The sequence below is a fragment of the Sminthopsis crassicaudata genome, chromosome 4 (genome assembly GCF_048593235.1).
Source record: "Sminthopsis crassicaudata isolate SCR6 chromosome 4, ASM4859323v1, whole genome shotgun sequence".
NCBI classification, from domain to species: domain Eukaryota; kingdom Metazoa; phylum Chordata; class Mammalia; order Dasyuromorphia; family Dasyuridae; genus Sminthopsis; species Sminthopsis crassicaudata.
This window is the reverse complement of record NC_133620.1, coordinates 311707102-311729780: the sequence shown is the minus strand read 5'-3', so window position 1 is coordinate 311729780 and position 22679 is coordinate 311707102. Positions and strand designations below refer to the sequence as shown.

Below are 22679 nucleotides of genomic sequence, written 5' to 3'. Positions count from 1 at the left end.
AAAAAAGGCTGCTATAAACATTTTATGCACATGTGGGTCCTTTTTCCTTTTTTATGATTTCTTTGGGATATAGGCTCAGTAGAGACACTGCTGGATCAAAGGGTATGCACAGATAGCCCTTTGGAAATAGTTTGCTGCTTTACTTTTTTTTAAAAGATCTTTAATAGCAAGATCTCGACATTATAATAGATGAGAATAAAACTACTGATAAGTAATTTTTTTGTGCCACTTAAAGTCTCTGGATATAATTTTCTATTTTGTACTCCAAAACTAGGAGTTACAATTACAACTATCAATCTATTAGGTTCTACTTCTCCCTATGTAGTTAGAGTATTCAAATTTATCTTGGATCTATGCAGAAAAGACAGAGAAAAAGAAGATGAAGAAAAACTTCTTTCTTATTAAATTTTTCTTAAATATTATTTTATGAGAAAGCATTATAAAATTATAAAACTATTATAAAACATTATAAAATAAAAATTTATTTTTATGAGAAGATTATTATGAGTTATGTCTTGAACAAAGCCGAAAAGATTGTTTTTCTGTTGAGAAGATTAAAAACAAAGATTAAAGAAGATGGAGCATTTGTCTTTCTTTATAAAACTATTATAGCCTTCTTCTTGTGAATAGGATAAAAAGGATTCTAATGAATAGGATTTATTTTTTATAATTAGTGAATTAGTGTAGGAGTGTGTTCTTAGGAGTGAACTCATCTATCTTTACACTTGGTTTGAAATTACTCTGGACTATGATCTTTCTCATTGATAAAATTATTAAAAATTCCCTATTTAATATGGATTTTATTATTGATACATTGTCTATTTGGTAACTAGCATATTAAATCACTTGAAACTGAGGAATTGAATATAAAAATAATATAAATAACTATGGAGAAAGTTAAATAATATTTGATAAACATGGATGGGGACACTGACTTAATTGATTTATTAAAAGATATGGTGAAATTGTATTGATGAGGAAATATACAAAAACAATTCTAGATTTCCTTAGAGATCTGAATGATAAAATTAAATATGGGAACAAGTCAAGTAGCAAACTAAAGAATAACCAATAGATGAAATTGGGATACCCTAGACCACATGTAGATTTGATACATGACAGTGGTAGAACTGTTCTCCTATAGTCTCTTATATTTGAAAAACAAATAAATTGGATTGGATAATCTTTAAAGTTCCTTTCTGGCTCTAATATTCTATGAGTCAGTAAAGCAAGTTGGTCGACATTAAACTTTTAAAGTCAAAAAGTAAAAAATACTTTCTCTTCATCTCCTCTTTACCTTCCCCTCCCATGTTGCTTTCTGACTTTAAGTGAGATTTAAAGCAATTTAAAACTTTCTGATATTTGCCAAGTAGAAGACTGAAATTTTTCAAAGCGTTATCTATCATAGATCATAGATAGAGATCCTGAGTTTATATCTACACATCTTGAAATATAATTATTCAAGTCCAGAGACTAGGATTCTTCCAAGGCTTTCTTAATACTACTCATCTTTTTGGGGGGGGCTATAATTTTTTCTATGTATCTTTTTTTCCCTTCATCAAGAACTCTGCTAAAGAGAGCAAAGTAAAATAGCAAACAAAGAAATTCACCTCTTTCTTTGCAGATAGTATCACACCTAAGCAGGAAATCTAGCTATTCATTTTGTTTTGTTATAAATTAGCATTGGTTGCAGATCAGAAGTTATTTCCACCACAGCCAAGCTTCTAGCTCTCTTTTGCCATCTTTTTGTACGTTCCTTTCCATCTTTTTTTTTTTTACATACCCTTAAAAATCTTTTTATATATGTATGTGTTTTTCTAATTTAGTTATTCAAAGCTTTTTTTTCTCAGAACATATTGCTTACCTTCTCCCTTCCATTGTGAACTATATTTCTTTTGCTATGGGTTCATAAGCATCTTTTCTGAATATATTGAAAATAGTTCCCATAATTTGGAATTTTCTAACAAAGTGACTAAAATATCCATACCTTTTGCCCTAGAGATCCCACTGGTAAACATTTATCCCTAAGTCTATTAAACGGGAAACAGCTAAATATATTATAGTATTTTATATGAGCATAATAGGATATTATTGTCCTGTAAGAAACATAAATATATATAATTAACATATAAATATATGAGGAGACATATAAAGTGATACAAAGTAAAATAAGTAGAACATGAAGGAAATTATATAAACATTATGAAATTGTAATAACCCAGCTTTACCCCAAAGAACAAAGAACAAAATGTATTTCCCTCTACTTTACTAATAAGTTTTTCTTCAGTGGTCCAAGTTAAGTCTATAGTAACAGTTTCTTTAACTGCTTTCTTACCAAAGGTAGAGATGAAATTACTATTAAGGCAAATCAAGAATTTATAACATATTCTTAGCAAATTCTATTTCATTAAAATACTTTATACTAATAGCAGCATGAATACCTTATCGTAAGTCTCTACCTTATCATAAGTCTCCTACCTTTTAGCACATATCAATCTTTTGTAGTATTTGGGGAAACATGGGATATTACTTCAGAATATCCAGAATTGTGGAAACAGCTTTAGATCTAACGGGTATCTCCAATTATACATAATGTCTAAATCTTTTACACTGTTGTGTTATGTTCTTCCACTTGTGATTGTTGATTTCCTCCTCTCAAAGAATTTGACTACCAACAAACATCAATGGAATCCCCAGGACTCTTCCTTTTACCTTAGGATAAAAGAAATTTTGGAAGGAGATTACACAGACTTATAATGGGGTCAGAATTCCATTTATCTTACCATTAATCTTCATTGTTTTTATCCCCATACACAGGAGGAGCGCTACACATTGCTTTCAACTTTGCAGATAATATATACCCTGGGATATTCTTTATCACTTATTTCTCTCTTCTTAGCTCTTATCATTCTCCTGTGTCTCAGGTAAGTGAGATTTCCTATTTTGGGGGAGTATAACTAAATATATATGTTTGTCTTCTTTTGTCAACAAATATTTATCAAGTTCTTAGAAATAAAAATAAAAACGGTCCCTTCATGGGAAGAAGTTGCATTCTAATGGGAAAAGTCAACATATAAAGGAAATCTTAAAAGAAGCAGAAGGGTATGTATGGGTGGAGGTAGGGAGGTGAATGGAGAGACAGTTTCAACAAGAGGCATGGTGAAGGAAGAAATCTGGAGAGTCAGGATTGGAGTCTGTAGAAGAATGAAGGAACAGACACAGCCAATCTGGGCCCTTCTTTGAAATTAAGGTTCTGGGCAGACCTGACCAAGCAAAGAAAGGGGATACAGGAGCAGAAGAATTTCCATGTCAAAGGGGTAAAGAGATCTTTCAGGATGAGAATGTTGCTGAAGTAGAGAGTCAGGAGTAGAGGTCACAGAGGAATGAAAGAGTGGGAATTCATAGTGGAATTCTTTGTATGAGTCATTCAGTAGGCTTAACAATCAACAGCAGATCCACAGAGTCATAAACAATTCTTCAAATTACCTGAGTAAGACCTTTGTTTAGTCCCAACTTTGTAATGACACAGAGTGCAATACAATTAAAAAAAATTGGACTGGAAATCAAAAGGCATATTCTAGAGGACAAGAATTTGTCCTCTAGCCTCACTCACTGGTTGTGAGCAAATCATGTTCCTTTCTGGGCCTCCATTTGCTCCTCTATAAAATGAAGATTCTGAGCTAAGTAGTATTTAAGATTTTTTCTAGCTTTAAATACTATGATCCTGTGATTCAATGTCCCATTTATATGTATAAATAGCTTTATGTATCTATGAAGTTAAATTTATGAAGTAATTATGTTACATGATTATTGGAAACAATAAATTCTATAGTCAACTTGACTTGCACTGGATTCAAATCTCTTCAGAAAGATAAAATCTGTAGGTGATTCTTCAAAGTGATCCCTTTGATTTTTTGTAACTAGATCTATTCCCATACTATTTTTCAATCTCTGATATTAACCGAGTCTAATTGGGTCTAATCTCTCATTGGGAAGAAAGGGGGGAAAAAAGAAAAAAAGAAAGTTACATGACAACTTTATTATATATATTTTAAAAAATGGCCACTGAAGTGATCTCTCCCTATCTTTAGGTTTAACTATCTCAAGCCAAAACCTCATCTTTTAAATACATCTTTTGGACCCTAGAGCAGGTTCCATTTCATAATAATAGAAATGTTGAAACCAAGGTCTATCCCCTACTGCCCCACCCAACCCCTAGTTCTACTAGCCTTATGAACTGGCTTGCCAAAACATATAGACTCAAATCATGAGAAAAATAACCCTTTTATAAACTAACTTTTAGCCAGACAAGCTATCTAATCAATCACATTTACACATTATATCCCTAATAGAATATAAGTTCTATGAGGTCAGGGACTCTTTCTTTCTATTTCCAGCATGTAAAACAGTATACTACACATAATAGATATTTAATATATACTTGTTGATTGAAATTGAATGCTTAGGAGATTCAATATTATATAAGAGAATATCTCTTGGGAGGAACTGAATCATCATTAAGGGTCATTCATTTTTTTTTTTCTCTCCATTAGAAGAATTCACTGTACTCGTAATTATATTCACATGAATTTGTTTGGTTCCTTCATGCTTCGGGCTCTGTCTGTATTGATGAAGGATATCATTGTTCATGATTCCTATTCAAAAAGACCAGATGATGAAAATGGATGGATGTCCTATATGTCAGAGGTAACTTACAACATTACCATCTTTAAAAAAACTTTATTAAGTACCTATTTTGTGTAAGTCACTCAAGATAGGTCCTATGAAGGATATGAAGTATCAAGGAGTTTGCAATCTAGCATATATATGAAAAGATTGATGATGAGGTACTAAATATATAATATGGATGATTCTTCAGTGGAGTCAATAATCATAGAAAATCATAGCTGGTAGGGAATAGAGGTTTAATCCTATGATTTTGTAGATATGGAAATTGAATCTTTTCAAGTTTAAGTGATTTGTCCCAAGATATATATTAGTAAACTGCAGAGTTAGTGTTTAAATGCAAGTCTTCAGGCTTCAAGTTCCGTTTCTCCTCAGGACACTCTCCTCTTCCCTCTTCCTCCAATTATATCTTAACTATTGGCCTATAAAAAGTTGTAATTATCAAGGAAGATCCTATAGAGGATATGGATTTTGAGTAATGAGACAAATGTAGACATAATAGGATGTAGGAGGAGAGAAAAGGTTTTCTAGAACAGATGAAGGAAGTCAATAAGATCTTAGATCAAAGAATATTTGTGATAAATTATAAGTTATAATTTGGCAAGGGTAATGTGGATTAAAATTAAATATGTAGGTCAGGGTCACATCATAAAGTGCTTGGTATGCCAGCAGTTTCAAACAACAAAAGTCAATGATTATTTATGAAATATTGTTCTTCTCATTCAAAGAATCTATTTTTCTTCCCCTCCTTCCATTGTTCATGGGACAAAGTCCTAGCCTTTTATGATTTTAAAGAAGTTATTATTTTTCTATTATATTAATGACAAATTATTAGAATTAAATTTTTCCCCTTCTATTTTCTCATTCCGACACCAGCTTCTGTAGGTCATTTATACAGTATTTGAAGGACAAGGCTGATACCTGAGATTGGCCTAATCTTTGGAGCACATTTTCCAAGATCTTGAGTGGGCCCCCACCCAACTAGGAAATCTTACTTTATGGTGTGAATTGATCTACTGTATGTTAATTCCAGCCCTAAAATATCAGATCTATCTATACATTTGCATTCTTCCATTGAAATAACTCAGTTCATGAAAAAGAAAATCAACCAGAATGGTTTGTATAGAGATGAATTCTTTTGTTCAGATTGCTGGGCAGCTGAGCCTCATGACTGAGCCATGTTTTCAGCAGAAACCGAAGACTTTTAGCCCACTGCTCATTAATATGTCTACCACTTCATTAATTGTTCACCAATCAGGGTTGATTTTTACCTGTAAGGGGTACCTCTTTTTCCAAAGGTATTTAAGCATTCAGTGATATCTGTGGTTGAGTCTTTGGTTGTCAGGAGAGACCAATAATTTTACTTTATTGATTATTAGCTAGCCTAATTAATAAATTAATTATTGATTATCCAGAAACTCTGTTTCTTGGGATTTTTCATTCATCACTGCTTCTTTTGGATAAAAGAAGGTGGATAAATACTGCATACATACATACATATATATATATATGTTTGCATTTATAATTTAGGATTGGTCTGAAGAGGTAGATAATTTGGAGTAAGAGAGAAATAAGCTAAAATGATCAAAGAATTCAGGTTAAAAGAAACTAAGATAGTTTTTCAGAGAGATTAATTGTCTTACCAAAGGTAACAGAGGTGGAGTGAAGTTGAAATTTGGGTATATCATCCACATCTAGAGAAGGAACTATGGAGATTGAATGTAGATTAACACATACTGATTTCACTTTTTTCCCCCCTCATGGTTATTCCCTTTTGTTCTGATTTTTCTCTTCCCATATCGCATATGAAAATATGCAAAATATGAATGTTCATGTAAACAAAAAACTTTTTAACATGTAAATAGGGAAAATAAAAATAATTTTTGAGAAGTTTGGTTGTTTATCTTAATGCTGATGGGCACATTGCCAGAGCTTTCTACTGACACTGGGATAAAAACTAACATCTCTCTCCCTTGTAGTCTTTATCTACTTGTCGGACTGTACAAGTTCTTATGCACTACTTCATTGGAGCCAATTATTCATGGCTTTTAGTTGAAGGTATATATCTGCACACACTACTGGGACCTTTGGTGCTATCACAGAAACGTCTCTTAACCAGATATATTTTACTAGGCTGGGGTAAGTAAATCATGTGTCCAGATTTCTGACACTGAAATTTAGGAGAATGAGATTTTAAAATGGTCTACTGATTTAGGATATATATAGAGAAAATACCACAAACAAGAATGAAATTGGTTTAAAAAATTCTGAACACCTAATATGCATTAGATGGTCATTAAATAAAAGTTCAGATATTAATTTTTCCCCAGAAAGATTTCAGGACTTTTGGTAAAATGACTCTTGTATTGACCTACACAAAGAGATGTAGACTATTAAGCAACTTCAATGTCTCCTTTACATTTTCCCCTTATTTTGAAGGGGTAACTGGGTATCTATCTCCTTCTTTGATAACCATTGAGTTGTAATATATCTATCGTGTAATTAAGAATTAATTCTGGGTAACCCCACAAAGAGTCATAGAATATTAGGTCTAGAAAGTGGTCATAGAAATCATCCAGTCTAATTTCAGTTTTACTTACATCATCCTTGATAAGAGTTATCCAGTTTCTACTGAAAGATATCCAGAGATATGTCTCAGGATATTATTATTATTAGCTCAGGAGTCATCCAGTTCCATTGGGAGATAACTCTTAATTGTACAAAGGATGGGAGGAGGGGGAAAGTCTTGTGGGCCCTAGGCATTTCTCATATTTTGAGCTAATGCTGTTGTTGGTTCTGGCTGGCTGAAATGGCAAACAATTGATTTGGTCTTAATTCTTTTAAAATCCTCTTGTGTTTTCTTCTCAGCATTTCCTGTTTTGTATGTTGTCCCTTGGTGTATTACTCGAGCACAACTGGAGAACACAGGGTATGTATATAACTAATGAGTACATTGTACTATTCTATACTGGAATAGGATAAGATTATCATACTTTATGTATCAAAAACTGCCTGGCTACTTGCCCTTCATCTACCTATGCTAGACAGTCAAGCCTGCTATGCCCAAACCTGGGCTTAAGGCCTACCCTATACTCATACATTCTATTACCTATCTTTTAAAAAATATATTTATATTTTATTTTCCCCCTAAAAAAATTTTAACATAATTTTCTAAAAATTTGTATTCAAAATTCTTTCCCCTCATTGAGAAGACAAATAAAACATTTCCATATTAGTCATATTGTGAAAGAAAACACAGATCAAACCTACTCCCACTCCCCAAACAACAAAACAAATAGAAAGTAAACAACAACAACAAAAAACGGTTAAAATCTGCATTAAGATTACATCAATTCTTTTTTTTTAATATATTTTTTATTTTTTATAATATTATCCCTTGTATTCATTTTTCCAAATTATCCCCCCCTCCCTTTATTCCCTCCCCCCGATGACAGGCAATCCCATACATTTTACATGTGTTACAATATAGTCTAGATACAATACATGTGTGTGAATATCATTTTCTTGTTGCACAATAAACTTTAGAATCCGAAAGTACATGTAACCTGGGCAGACAGATATTAGTGCTAACAATTTACATTCACTTCCCAGTGTTTCTTCTCTGGGTGTAGCTACCTCTGTCCATCATTGATCAACTGGAAGTGAGTTGGTTTTTCTTTATGTTGAAGATTTCCTCTTCCATCAGAATACATCCTCATACAGTATTGTTGTTGAAGTGTACAGTGATCTTCTGGTTCTGCTCATTTCACTCAGCATCAGTTGATTTAAGTCTCTTCAGGCCTCTCTGTATTCATCCTGTTGGTCATTTCTTACAGAGCAATAATATTCCATAACCTTCATATACCATAATTTACCCAACCATTCTCCAACTGATGGACATCCATTCATCTTCCAGTTTCTAGCTACAACAAAAAGAGCTGCCACAAACATTTTGGCACATATATGTCTCTTTCCGCTCTTTAGTATTTCTTTGGGATATAAGCCCAGTAGTAGCGCTGCTGGGTCAAAGGGTATGCACAGTTTGATAACTTTTTGGGCATAATTCCAGATTGCTCTCCAGAATGGCTGGATTCTTTCGCAACTCCACCAGCAATGTATTAGTGTCCCAGTTTCCCCACATCCCCTCCAACATTCATCATTATTTGTTCCTGTCATCTTAGCCAATCTGACAGGTGTGTAGTGGTATCTCAGAGTTGTCTTAATTTGCATTTCTCTGATCAGTAGTGATTTGGAACACTCTTTCATGTGAGTGGATATAGTTTCAATTTCTTCCTCTGAGAATTGTCTGTTCATATCCTTTGACCATTTATCAATTGGAGAATGGTTCGGTTTCTTATAAATTAGGGTCAGTTTTCTATATATTTTGGAAATGAGACCTTTGTCAGAACCTTTGTTTTTAAAAATATTTTCCCAATTTGTTACTTCCCTTCTAATCTTGTTTGCATTAGTATTATTTGTACAGAAACTTTTTAGTTTGAGATTACATCAATTCTTTCTGATGTGTAGCATTTTTCATCATAAATCTTTGGAATTGTCTTGAATCATTGTGTTGTTGAGACTAAGTCATTCACAGTTGATCATTATACAATATTACTATTATTGTGTACAAAGTTCTCCTGGTTGTGCTCATTTCACTTTATGTCAGTTCATATTAGTCTTTCCAGGTATTTCTGGGAGCATCCTGTTTGATATTTGATTACTTATTCCCCAATTGATGGACATCCCCTAAATTTCCAAATCTTTGCCACTATTCAAAGAACTATTATAAATATTTTGTACCTATGGGACCTTTTCCTTTTAAAAAAAAATTCTCTTTGGGATACAGACTTAGGCACATTATTGCTGGGTCAAAGGGTATGCATAGCTTTATAGCCCTTTGGGCATAGTTGCAAATTGTTCTCCAGAATTGTTGAATTAGTTCACAGTACCACCAAGAATGCATTAAGTGTCTCAGTTTCTCCCTATCCCCTCTACTAGCTGTCTTTTTTTGTGATAATAGCCAATCTGAAAGGTACCTCAGATTTGTTTTAATTTGTATTTCTCTAATCAAAAGAAATTTAGAGCATTTTTAAATTTGACAACAAGTTTGATAATTGTGTACTTTTCATCATGACTTTTTTTGAATCGACTAGAATCATTGTATTTATCAAAGAATCTCAGTCTTTCACAATTGATCATTGTTACAATAACACTTATTACATACAATGTTCTAGTTTTGATCACTTCATTTTTCATCACTTTTGAGTTGATTTTGATGAAAGCTAAGGTTTATGTGTTCCCATCTACTTTCCTCTCTGCTGTAAAAGTTCTTACACACCTTTTAAGTGAGATAATTTAATTTCTCCTCCTGGTGCATTCTTTTCTCTTTCCCCTTAATTTTATTTTTTAAAGATATTATCCCATCCTAATCAACTCACATCCATATCTTCTTTCTATGTATATCCCCTCTAACTGTCCTAATAAAGAGAAAGTCCTTAGGAATTGAAAGTATCATCTTTCCATGTAGGAAAGTAGAGTTTAATCTTTTAAAATCTCTTATGATTTCCCTTTCCTGTTTATCTTTTTTATATTTCTCTTGTATCTTATATTTAAAAGTCAAATTTTTTATTCATCTCTGTTCTTACCCTCACTTTTGCTGGGGAAGTGATCTTTGATTATAATCCTAGCTCCTTTGACCTCTGTAATATCATATTCCTAGGCCTCTGATCCTGTAATGTATAAAGTGCTAAATCTTGTTATGCTGGCTATGGCTTCATTATGTTTGAGTTGTTTCTTTCTAGCTGTCTATAATATTTTTGCCTTGGCTTGAGAGTTCTAGAATTTGGCTATTCTGTTCCTGGGAGTTTTCTTTTGGGGATCTCTTTCAGGAGGTGCTTGATGAATTCTTTTAATTTCTAATTTTACCCTTAGAGCAGTGGTCCTCAAACTTTTTAAATAGGGGGCCAGTTAACTGTCCCTCAGACTGTTGGAGGGCAGGACTATAGTAAAAACAAAAACTCACACTCTGTCTCTGCTCCTCAGCCCATTTGCCATAACTCTGCAGGCCACATAAACATCCTCAGCTGGCCGCACCTGGCCTGCAGGCCGTAGTTTAAGAACTCCTGCTCTATAGTATCAGGGAAATTTTCCTTGATAATTTCTTAAAAGATGATTCTAAAATATTTTTTTCATCTTAGTTTTCAGACAATCCAATAACTCAATTATCTCTCCTCAATCTATATTCCAACTCAGTTGTTTTTCGAATAAGATATTTCACATTTTCTTCTATTTTTCATTCTTTGGATTTTTTTTGCCTCTTATGTCTCATAGAATCAATCATTAATTTTATTTGCTCTATTCTAATTTTTTAAAAAAATATTTTACTCACTGAGCTTTTGTGCTTCTGTCCCATTTGGCCAATTCATCTTTTTAAGAAGTTCTTTTCTTCAGTGAATTTTTGTATTTCTTTTCCCTCCATTTTGCCATTTTTGCTTTTTAAGGAGTTCTCTTCAGTGGATTTATGTGCTTCCTTTGCCAAGATACCGACTGTTTTTACATTATTTTCTTGCCTCTCATTTGTTTTCCCATTTTTACTCTTCTCTTTTATTTGATTTTTTAAATCCCTTTTGAGTTCTTCCAGGAATTTAGCTTGGGCCTGAGACCAATTCAGATTTTTCTTTGAGGTTTAGAAGCAGCAGTTTTGACTTATTGCCTTCTTCTGAGTTTGTGTTCTGATCTTCCCTGTCATCTGAACAACTTTTTATAATTTAGTTCTTTTTTTTTTGCTCATTTTGCCACCCTTTTTCTTGGCTTTTAACTCTATGTTAAAGTTGGGATCTGCTTCCAGGGTTGAAGCTTCAGATCTTTGTTCAGTTCATTCTGGCCACCTGTGTTTTTATTTCTTCCAAGATGGTATGATCTATATGAACTGTTTACCACAGCCCTGGTTTGTACTCTGGTCTGTGTGTGATTACAAGCACTCTTTTCTCTCTGGGAACTATGATCAAGTTTTTTACTCCCCTACATCCTTGAGCTCATGGTGTGCTTAGAGTGCTCCTTTTCACCCCAGGATTGCCATTCAGATGTATGTATGGGCAATGCAACAGATACTACAACCAGTGCTAGCAAAGGGACTCCTTCAATCTTCTTCTGACCCCCTTACCATCTGTAGATTGAGAACTTCAGAAGCTGTTGCTGCCAGTTGATTCAGTCACTCTTAACTAGTTGTACCAGATGGGTAGGAGCATTTAAGTACCTTGACAACAGGAAGAAGACTAAGGGAATTCATGAGGTATTTTCTGTTTTGATGGAAACTTCCCCTTTTCTTCCAAAAATTGCCACATACCAATGTTTTTTCAAACTTTTTGGTCTCAGGGTCAAGACTCTGGATAGAATGTTAGACCTGCAGTAGGATGACCTGAGTTCAAATTCAGTTTCAAATACTTATAAGCTGTGTGATTCTGGGTAAATCACTTGTTTGCCTTGGCTTCCTGTAAAATGGGTATAATAAAAGGACTAATTTTCCAGATTTGTTGTGGGAATCAAGTGAGATAATATTTGTAAAATGCTTAGCCAATGCCTTGGACACATGTAGGCACATAAAAAATGCTTCTTTCCTTCTTTTCTTCCTTCATATTGATATTTAACATGTTAGAAATTAAAATGTCTTAGTAGTATTAAGAATAGTTTTGACATTGCAGATCTTCCTAAAATATCTCAGGGACCTCTAGAGATCCCTGGACCATACTATGAGAAGTGTGATCATATACCACATAAAGAACCACAGAATATCAGAGCTAGAAGGTGTCACCGAGATACTTAATTTTATAGAAGGAGAAATAGTGTCAGACTAATTCTAATTTTTTAAAAATTAGAATAGAGCAAATAGAAATTAATGATTGATTCTATGAAATAAAAACATACAGATGGCCCTCAGTTTTGTTTTTTTCTTCTCCATTTGCAAGGGCACTACCTTTGTCCCATCCCTCATAACCTCACACCCAGACTTCTATAAAAACCTCTAAAATGGTCATCCTTCTCCAAGTTCTTCATCTTCTAATCCACTATATTCTCTCCTACAGATTCCTCATTACCTACACTATAACTTCCACACTTTTCTGTCTGACTTTAAAGATCCTTCAAAATCTCATCCTGTAATATTTCTTTAAATCATATCTCCTTCCTCCTTTTTACTGTCACATGAACAAGTCAGACTGCTTACTGCCTCAAATTATAATTTTTCCTTCACATGGAATGCTTTCCCTTATTTATAGCTTCATAGACTTGGAAGAGGACTCAGACATATTTTTTACATTTTGCAGATGAGAAAACTGAAGTTTATTTCCCTAATGTCACATAATTAAAAAAAAAAATCTCTCCCAGATTCTCAGTATCATATTTTAGTGAATGGAGTGCTAGAGCTGTGGCTCAGGAATACCTGGGTATTAATTGTAGAGGGTCAACTGTATTTGAAACAAGTAATCTTACAACAAGGTGTTAACTCAGTGGAATTGATATAATGATTCTCTAGTTTATGTGTACTTAGTTCTTAGTATAGTTCTACTAGTTGACATCTATTTTACAAGATTGATACCCATGATGATATACTTATAATAGAGTATATAAGAGCTATTAGATCTGGGAGGGAAGATAGACTCTGAGATAGAGAAAACAGAAGACTGAAGGCTGGAGGCTGGAGGACAGACTTGAAGACAATGACCATCCTGGTGGCTATGCTGTCTCCTTTACTTCTCTACTAAGACCAAGTCCCATCTGAAGGTCACCTAGAAAGCTAGCCCGGCCCCAGGTGAAGGAGACAATGAAGACTTTGGACTTTATTCCTGACTATTCTCATGGTGATTATTCTGCTTAAACCAAGGCCCATTTGGAGCACCTCCAGAAATCTAGTCAGAACATTACAATTAATCCCACCTCTAATACTCATTCGCTGAACTATCACAGCCAAGTCAAGCTCTTTCTCAGACCAAGGTGATACTTGTAGTGATTCTGGAATATGCCCTGCTATAGCCCTATTCATTTTTTCCTTCCTTATACCACTTCTCCATCTCTTTCTCAGAAATTAAGAATCAATTCAAAATAACCTTTGCTACTGTGATGGGCATAACAAGATTAACTACTTTATGACTTCCCTCAAAACACTTGTGATTCTTAGCTATAGGCTGAACCCTATAGGCTGAACAAAGACAAATTTGAAACAGTCCCTCTTCTGAAGAAGCTCCTTCAGAGGAGAGACTGTTTTAAGTTTATCTTTGTATCCCTGGTAACTAGTATAGTGCCTAGCATTTAGTAGGCTCTTAAAAATACTTTTTGAATTGAATCAAATCATTCCCTCTTTCTCCTATTGTAGGTTCTTTGGAACAATAACTGTGAAATTAAAAACTTTACTTTGCCTGGCATCTGGGCACATTGGCCTTGTAAATAATAGGCCCCTAACAAATTCTTGCAGAATTGAATTGAAATTATTTACTAAATTGAAATTAAGGGAGCATCATGGTACTCATCATTACCCTCCTCATTATCTTAAAAGACCTTCACGTCCCATCCTTATTCCTACTTCTATCACTTTGGCCAGGCTGTGAGGATTCTTTCCCTGTCTTTAAAGTCAATTTCACCCACCACCTTACAGCTTTTGGACAGCCATCCTTTTCCACTCTCCTCCACATATGGCCAACCTTTGGTCTGTGTAAACAAAATGGAAAAGTCTTCTTCAAACCTACACAGTCTTTCCTTAATATTGAAATGCATAAATGCTTTGCTTTATACAGTTGGTTGTAAAAAATAGACTCTGTGATGTAGTGTCTAGGAGACAAGGAATTTTTTTTCTTTTAACATCTTCCCCACTTCTAAGCTTACCCTTCTGTGTACTATTTCTTCATAGATGCTGGTGGAGAAACAAAAATATGAAAATCTGGTGGATCATCAGAGGACCCATATTACTTTCAATTACAGTAAGGACCACGTTCCCTTCTTCTCTGTCCAGTAATTTTCTTCTTTTAATCATCTAGCTCAGAATGTTCAGTACCTCATGAAGAGCTGAGCAGGACAAGAATCTTTTGGAATCTGGTGGATATGACAAAATCAGATTAGACATGATTTCTCTTATTCCTTAAGTGAAAATGCCAGAGGAGGCTGAAGTTATGGAAAGAGGATTTAACTTTTTTAAAGCCTGGAGAAGCAATTCTTACCTTCTGATAAATCTTGTGATCAGAGGAGAAAGTTAGCAAAAGGGTGAGAGTATTAGAAGGTCAAGTATGTAAAGGATAGATTCTAATTGTGTATAGAGGAATTTTCTTTCATTGTTAATTTGCTTTAAAGCAGATCTATGTATAGATTTTAGGGATTCCACAAATTAGAAAGAAAAGATGTCTTTATTTTCACTCACACTTGATTTTTTTCATAATGCTGTGAATTTTATTTTATGCATTTAAAAACATTATTTTGAGAAAGGGTACATGGGGTTTCACCAGATTTCCAAAGGGTCTGTGATACAACAAGATTAAGAAACTCTTCTTAAGGTTTATTTAAGTTTTTTTGTTTTAAACTTTTTTTTGAGAAACTCATTTTTATGAAAATAAAGCATTATATTCCAAAGGAAATTCAAGGATCAAGGAATCACTATTGGGGAACCTAGTTTTAGGGAAGCAGAATTTTGAAGTAGAAACCCTATAGAGTGGTTTTGTTGATGTGATTTATATATTCTGAGATACAGTTAGAAAGTGTGGTAGCAGTATGGCATGAAAATGACCAGAAAATGATGGTTCAGCATCTAGGGTGGATCAAATAAATTCTCACCAATCAGAAGAAGCTCAGGGTCCAATAGGTGGATCAGAGGGTGCTAAGAATCACTTAGTTTTTAGATAATCTATAAATAGCAACTGAGCTGGTTGGTACTTTAAATGTGAGATCCTTATCCAAAAACCAAATTGACTTCCTTCTTGAGCAATGAAATAGCACCAGTAATGAAATTTTCGTAACAAGTAAAATCAGAGCTAAGGAACATGTAAGTAAATGGAACAATGAATTTGGGAATCTGAGTGTCTGATAGTACATGCTTATAATCTCTGAAAAATTCTACCAAAAGAATTAAGACTAGTGAAAGATTCTACTGAAAGAATTGAGGCTAGTAGATTGCTTGACTCAATCTCAAAAAACAAACAAACAAAACGTCTCTTGGTCATTTTTTGGGCCTAGATTGACTCAGAGTGAATATAATAGTAACAGTTTCTATTTTGTCCAGAAACCCCAAGGGTTTTCTCCTCCCAGATGGATTTTTTTTGGGGAGGGTGGGTAAAAGAGGGCATTCTTTGCCTCAGTTCTTACCTAGAATGAATCACATATTGGACATTGCCTCAGATAAACTAAAACCTGTTAAAGATGTTAGATCTAAAAGGCCAAGTCTCCTACTGCATAGAGGACCATCATCCTGATCTATATGTTGCCACTGGACCCAGATGACTATAGAGGACAATGTGAGACTGGTAACTTTGTACAGCTTACCCTCACTTAAATCCAATTCACTTGCATGTGTGTGGTACAGAAATGGTGAGGAGTCACCATTTAAAAAAAAAAACCAAAAAAAAAAAAAAACCTGGAGAGATCTCTAGAAGCATCCCACCCTCAAGCAGACAATCCAAGGAAGGAAGGGCCTTCTGGGGAAGGATTAACACTTTTAATCTCTAATGCAAATACCCCCTCCCACCACTGACCCTCATCCTCATTGGCTGAGGTTCTCACATTCTAAACTGGAGATCTACCCAAGAAATTGAACTTGACCAATAAGTACATAGTTGCCGGTATTTCACTGAAATAGGGAGGAAATTATATCATGGGAGGATAGCAGGAAGGAGACTCAAGTATGCCCTTGACTCAATCCTCAAAGTCCTTCAGGCCTACTCAAACTCTGAAGTAGATGAAGCCTTACTCGATTTTCTCAACTGTCTTGAAAGATCTCACCTCATCTCGTTCATATGTTATGGCATTATTTCTTTGATGTTTTGGTCCTCTTTGAGAATGAAGGACAAAAAAGAACAAGAAACTCTTTATCAATGCAGATCTATATCTATACTGGCCCAGCAACTTAAAAATCTTGCCCAGAGTCTTCTTTTGGGAAAGGGAAGGCAAGGGAAGGGAAGGGGAAAAAACAAAAACAACAACAACAAAAAAAAACAGCTTTCAGTGGTTTAAATCTGAGTATTCTGGTATTGAAAAACTCATTTTTCAATTATAAGCTAAAAATTGACTAAATCAACAATACTTATTTTATCATCCTATGATTTTCAAACATTTATGATTTTTCATTTTGTGATATTTTTCCTTTTATGTTTTATAAGCATTACGTGCAGGAACATGCATTACATGTTCAGAAACCACAGTGGTTTCAGAATCATTCTCTTCAACTTGTATCCTTGAAAACTACTTTTTTTATACTCATATTCTATCAGTTTTCAACAAATAAAAGCTTTTCCCTTGCCCCTTTAAACTTTAAAGCCCACTTTTCACATACAAAAAAGGCCTTGCCTTATTGTTGTGCCAAGATACACAGATGAGTTGAGAAATATTAATTTACAATTGGAGAATTTATTAAAGTCAACTTTGTCCATATGGGATCAGTATCAAAATCACAATGGCCCCAAACAAAAGGACATAGGGCTTTTTATAGGGTCTAAAGAAATCAGTAAACAGGTTAGATTACTTCCTTATCTGATATATTTGCAGCTGCTAGTTAAGGGAATACTTAAAAAACTGGGGCAGGGAGATAGAAGTCTTGCTTGAGATTTCTGCTACTAATGTTATGCAGGAAAGAAGGAGAAGGGTTTGGAGAGTCCTAAATGAAAACTACTGTAATGCCTGAGGCAAGATAGAGATTAGAGAGTATTTAATAATTTATTAAACAGGAGAGATTTACTTGGACCAAATGGATCCATGGTTTAATCCCAGGGCTGAATGAGACTATTCTCTCCAAGAATCTAGCAAACACTGTGAGTGCTCAATGACCTATATACACATAGCTTAGACTCAGGGGGTAGACTGAGGCAGGGGTGGAGTCAGGGTGCTGAGAGTGGTAACAGGGTTTTGACAGGGTGGGGTGAGCCTCTAGAGATGGAATGACCAAATGGGGGGGGAAGAACCCCAGAAATGGGGAGAGGCATTCTGATATTCTAAAACATAAGATCTTTTATCCTTATCAAATATTCTGATAAAGAGGTCGGGAAGGTTTTGCAGGACTGAGTTTGGAGCTGATAATTATAAACTGAAGCAGAACAATTAGAGAAACTGAGTCAGGACTTGGTCAGGATAATTAGGGAAACTGAGTCAGGACAATAAAAGAGAACTGTGGCATAACACTATGATATTTATTAAAAACTTAAATAGGAAATAAAAAAAAAGAAAAAAGACAGAAACAGGGGGGAAAAACATTGTCATACACAGCAGAACATAAGGGAGTATTCAAAATATATAACAATAAATTTCCACTTTAAGAAAGTATATATAATAATACACTGTATTCACACCCATAATAATAGAACATATTATATTCATCACTGTCCTTTTCTTTGCTTTCTTGAAGGTTTTCTTTTATTCTCTACTGTGCATGAGTTTTTTTGTTTAATAGGATTTTAGCAACTTTTATTAAACTAAAATTCTTTTCCCCCTTTTTGAGGCACAAACTATTCACCTATGAAAGAGGCTACACTTTATGTCCTTTCATAGCTGATGTAATTATTTTTCTTTATACAAAAACTGCTTTTCTATCTTTCAGTTCCAAACTGCTCCATATGAAAGAAACCATAAAGAGCAGTTTTATCTGCAGAGATGAAGATTTTTTAAAATGTATTAGATGATGACCAAACATGTTAAGGTTAGGAGACCCACCAGATGAAAAACAGAAAGGCTAGGATAACCTTGTTTGCAAATCTTTTACCTTAGCAAGTCTCATAGTTTATATCCTTAGGTAGTAAATCTAAAGAGGTTTAGGCCCAGGCTAAGAGTGTATGTTTTTGTTTTTCCTGAAAAAAGTACAGGTCCAATATGAATCCCTACTGCTTGTTGTCTCTTAGGTTGTCCTCATAAGACCTTCAAAACAATATAAATGCTTGTATATACGTACATACTTACATTGTTGTTTTTCAGTCATTTTAGTCATGTCCTACTCTTCATGACCCTATTTAGGGTACTCTTGGTGAAAGTACAAAAGTATGTTGCCATTTCCTGGTAACCTATAAGGTGAGCAGCTTACTTTATAGAAAAGGAAACTGAGGCAAACAGGATTAAGTAATCTTTCCAGGATCACAGAACTCATAAGTATTTGAGCTGAGATTAGAGCTCAGAAGGTGAGTTTTGACTCCAGACTCACTCTGCCATTTATCTGCCCTTATACATACATATGTATAAGTGTGTATGTGCATATGCACACATGTGTATACAAAGAGAAGTTATTTAACATTATTTAACACCTTAAGATTTATGAAATAACTTACAAATATTATCTCATTTATCTTCAAAACAACTCTGGGAGATAGGTATTATTGTCATTTTCATTTTATGGGAGCAGGTAGAGGTTAATTCACACAACTGATCAATGTCTGAGGTCATATTTTAACTCAGGAATTTTTGACTCAAGATCTAGCACTCTATTCATTGTCTTACCTGGCTGTCTCTTGAAAGTGATATACAGAAATAGAGAGAGAGACAAAGAAATAGAGGTACTGAGAAAAGGAAGGAGAGAGTCTTCATCACCACTTTCCCAAATTATTGAAATAGCCTCCTAAATGGTGTTCCAGTTTTGGGAAGTTGCTTTGCATTTCTTGAAAGGAAGACCCAAGAGGAAATGAACTTATTAAATTAAAGATGCTTGAAGAATCTTATCTATATTTCTGTGTAGCATTCACTTTGGTAGGTTGGATTCCCAGTCAGCAACTGCTATCTTGGATTCTGTAGGCAATTCTGTGGATCTGCACTAGTAACATTATAAGTCATTACTGTCCTCTTACCCTTTACCCACTGATGAGTTCTTATTAACAATAATTCCAATAGACATAATTGGGTCAAAGTAGTGGCATTTGCTAAGATTGTATAATGGAGTTAGACACTATTAATGTCTGAGGTAGATAAAAGTCTTACTTTGAAAGTACTAACATTTAAATTAATGGTTATAGGGTTTGGAATTTATTAATGATAGAGATTTTCAGAAAAATGATAACTATCCTCCTCAAATTTTTCAGTTGATTTTAATGGAGCCTTTCCTTTAAACAAAATGCAAGAAATTTTCTTTCAATGTCTGTTCTAGTATTTTAATTCATGATATTTAAAATAGTATTGTGTGGTGTAGTGAGAAACAATGTGGTATAGTGGAAAGGGAGATGCTCTTAAAGATAAGAAGAACTTGTTTCCTATCATATCTCTAGCACAAACAATATGACCCTAGGCAAGTCAACCTAACCTCTTACCAGAGAACTAGCTCTTTTTAAAAATGTATAGTATTTTTAACACTATACATGCAAATACATAGTATTACATGTAAATTATATTGTAATTACATATAAAGATTAAACATTAATTTAAATTTTTTTTTGAGTTTCAAATGTTCTTCCTCTCTCCTTTTCCTCTCTCCTCCCTGAGATAATAATCAGCATTTCAACATAAGTTTTACATATAGATAGATATGTATATACAGTTATGTAAAACATATTTCTATTTTTTAGTCATATTGTAAATTATTCCTATAAAAATAAAGTAAAAAGTAATACATTTCTATCTATATTCAGATTCCATCAATTTTTTCTCTGGATGTGGATAGCATTTTTCATCACAAGAAAGAAAGAAAGAAAAGGAGGGTGGAAGGAAGGAGGAAGGGAGAAAAGAAAAAAGAAGGAAGAAAGAGAAAGAAAGGAAATGAAAGGAGTAAAACAAAATAGTATCTAAATGTATACCACCTGATCAACTGAGAACTAAATCTGTCTTAGGTTTCCAAATTGACATGTATTTCTTAAAAACATATTATGAACCAGACACAGTGTGAGGTACTGGGAATATAAGGGTGAAAAGACGCAATCCCTGAGAATTACAGACTAATTGGAAAGCTACTACATGTGTAATTAGGATACATGGGAAAATTAAGATAAGCACCAGAGACAGGTCCCCAGAGGAACTGTTATAAGAAATGAAAAGGGGAGAATATTTTCTACCAGGAAAAGCAGGGAAGTTTTCTTCAGAGAAAGAACTCTTGAAATGGAGAAGAAAGAAAAGGATTTCAAGGTAGAGATATGGTAGTGATCTACACAGTGTTTTGATTTAGCAGTCTGAGAGTAAGTGATTGAGAATAATTGTTTCCAGGGTTCTGTATATGTCACTTATTCATGTTTATTCTTTTTGTAGGTCAATTTCTTCATCTTCCTGAAAATTCTCAGATTGCTCATATCTAAGCTTAAAGCCCATCAGATGTGCTTCAGTGATTATAAATACAGGTAAGTGGACAAAGAAGTTTGTTGGTGTAGGTAAGAATCTGTATTCTTAAGCTGTCAGGCATAATATATTGGTTTTAAACCAATATAGCACCCAAAAATTTCTAGGACAGGATATTTTGGGGAAGGAATAATTATAATGATAACTGACATTTACATATCACTTTAATCTCTGCAAAGCACTCTGTACATATTATCCTTGATCCTTACAATACCCAGTGAGTTAAGTATTAAAGATATTATCCTCATGACAGTTGTCACAGTGAATAGAATGCTTTTCCTGGAGTCAGAAAGATCGGAGTTCAAGTCCAACTTCAGATAATTGTGTGATCCTAGGCAAATCACTTAACTTTTATCTGCCTCAGCTTTCTCAACTGTAAAATGAAAAGAAAAATCATAGCATTTACCTTACAGTGTTGTTGTGAGGATCAAATAAGAGGGAAACAATATTTATGATTGTAACAATGTAAATTCAAATAACAATAAAATGAAGTAAAATGCTAGGTAATCATACTGACCAATTGACCCCCAAAGTTGAAGCTCCAACATCTAAAGCCTCCAAGAAAAATAGGAACTGGTCTCAGGCCATGGAAGAGCTCAAAAAGGATTTTCAAAATAAAGTAAGACAAGTAGAAGAAAAATTGGGAAGAACATATGAGAGTAATACAAGAAAAATAATAGAAAAAAGAGTCAATAGTTTGGTAAAGGACACACACACACACACACACACACACACACACACACACACACACTACATACATACTAATGAAAATAAAACCTTAAACAGAATATACCAAATGGTCAAAGAGGCACAAAAATTCCCTGAAGAAAAAAATTTTTTTTTAAAGTAGAATTCCCCAAATGGTAAAGGAGGTAAATGGAAGCTTATGATTTTATAAGAAATCAAGAAACAATAAAATCAAAAGAAAGAAAAACACAACATGAACTCTCATTGGAAAAACAATTGACCAGAAAAATAGATCCAGGAGAGTTAATTTTAAAATTATTGGACTGGCTAAAAGCTTTGTTAAAAAAAAAAAAAAAAAAAAAAAAAAAGAGCCTAGATATCACATTTCAAGAAATTATCAAGGAAAACTGCCCTGATATTCTAGAATCAGAGAGCAAAATAAAAACTGAAAAGATCCACCAAGTATCTCCTGAAAAAGATCCCAAAATGAAAACTTTTAGGAATAGTATCGCTAAATTCCAGAGCCCTTAGATTAAGCAGATAATTTTGCAAGCATTCAGAAGGAAACAATTCAAATATAAAACCCCAATCAGGACAACACAAGATTTAGCAGCTTCTTCCTAAAAAGATCTGAGGGCTTGAAATATTCTAGAGAACAAAGAAGTTAGGATAATAACCAAGTTATCACTTGCCCAGCAAAATTGAATATAAATCTTCAGAGCAAGTGGGAAGATGGAAGGAAGGGAGGATTAGATATTTAATGACATAGAAAACTTTTAAGCATTATTGATGAAAAGACCAGAGATAAGTAGAAAATTTGGCTT

The 22679-nt window shown here is 34.0% G+C and overlaps 1 protein-coding gene across 2 annotated transcripts in view; it reads left to right on the top strand.

Annotated features, from left to right (window-relative positions):
- GLP2R (glucagon like peptide 2 receptor) overlaps positions 1-22679 on the top strand; it is a 64600-nt gene that overhangs the window by 20967 nt on the left and 20954 nt on the right. For both annotated transcript variants that reach the window (XM_074260207.1, XM_074260206.1), the window contains 6 exons: positions 2818-2924; positions 4554-4707; positions 6666-6825; positions 7555-7615; positions 14585-14654; positions 21082-21170. In XM_074260207.1, coding sequence (XP_074116308.1) covers positions 2818-2924; positions 4554-4707; positions 6666-6825; positions 7555-7615; positions 14585-14654; positions 21082-21170 — 641 coding nt within the window. The remainder of the gene's footprint in view (positions 1-2817; positions 2925-4553; positions 4708-6665; positions 6826-7554; positions 7616-14584; positions 14655-21081; positions 21171-22679) is intronic.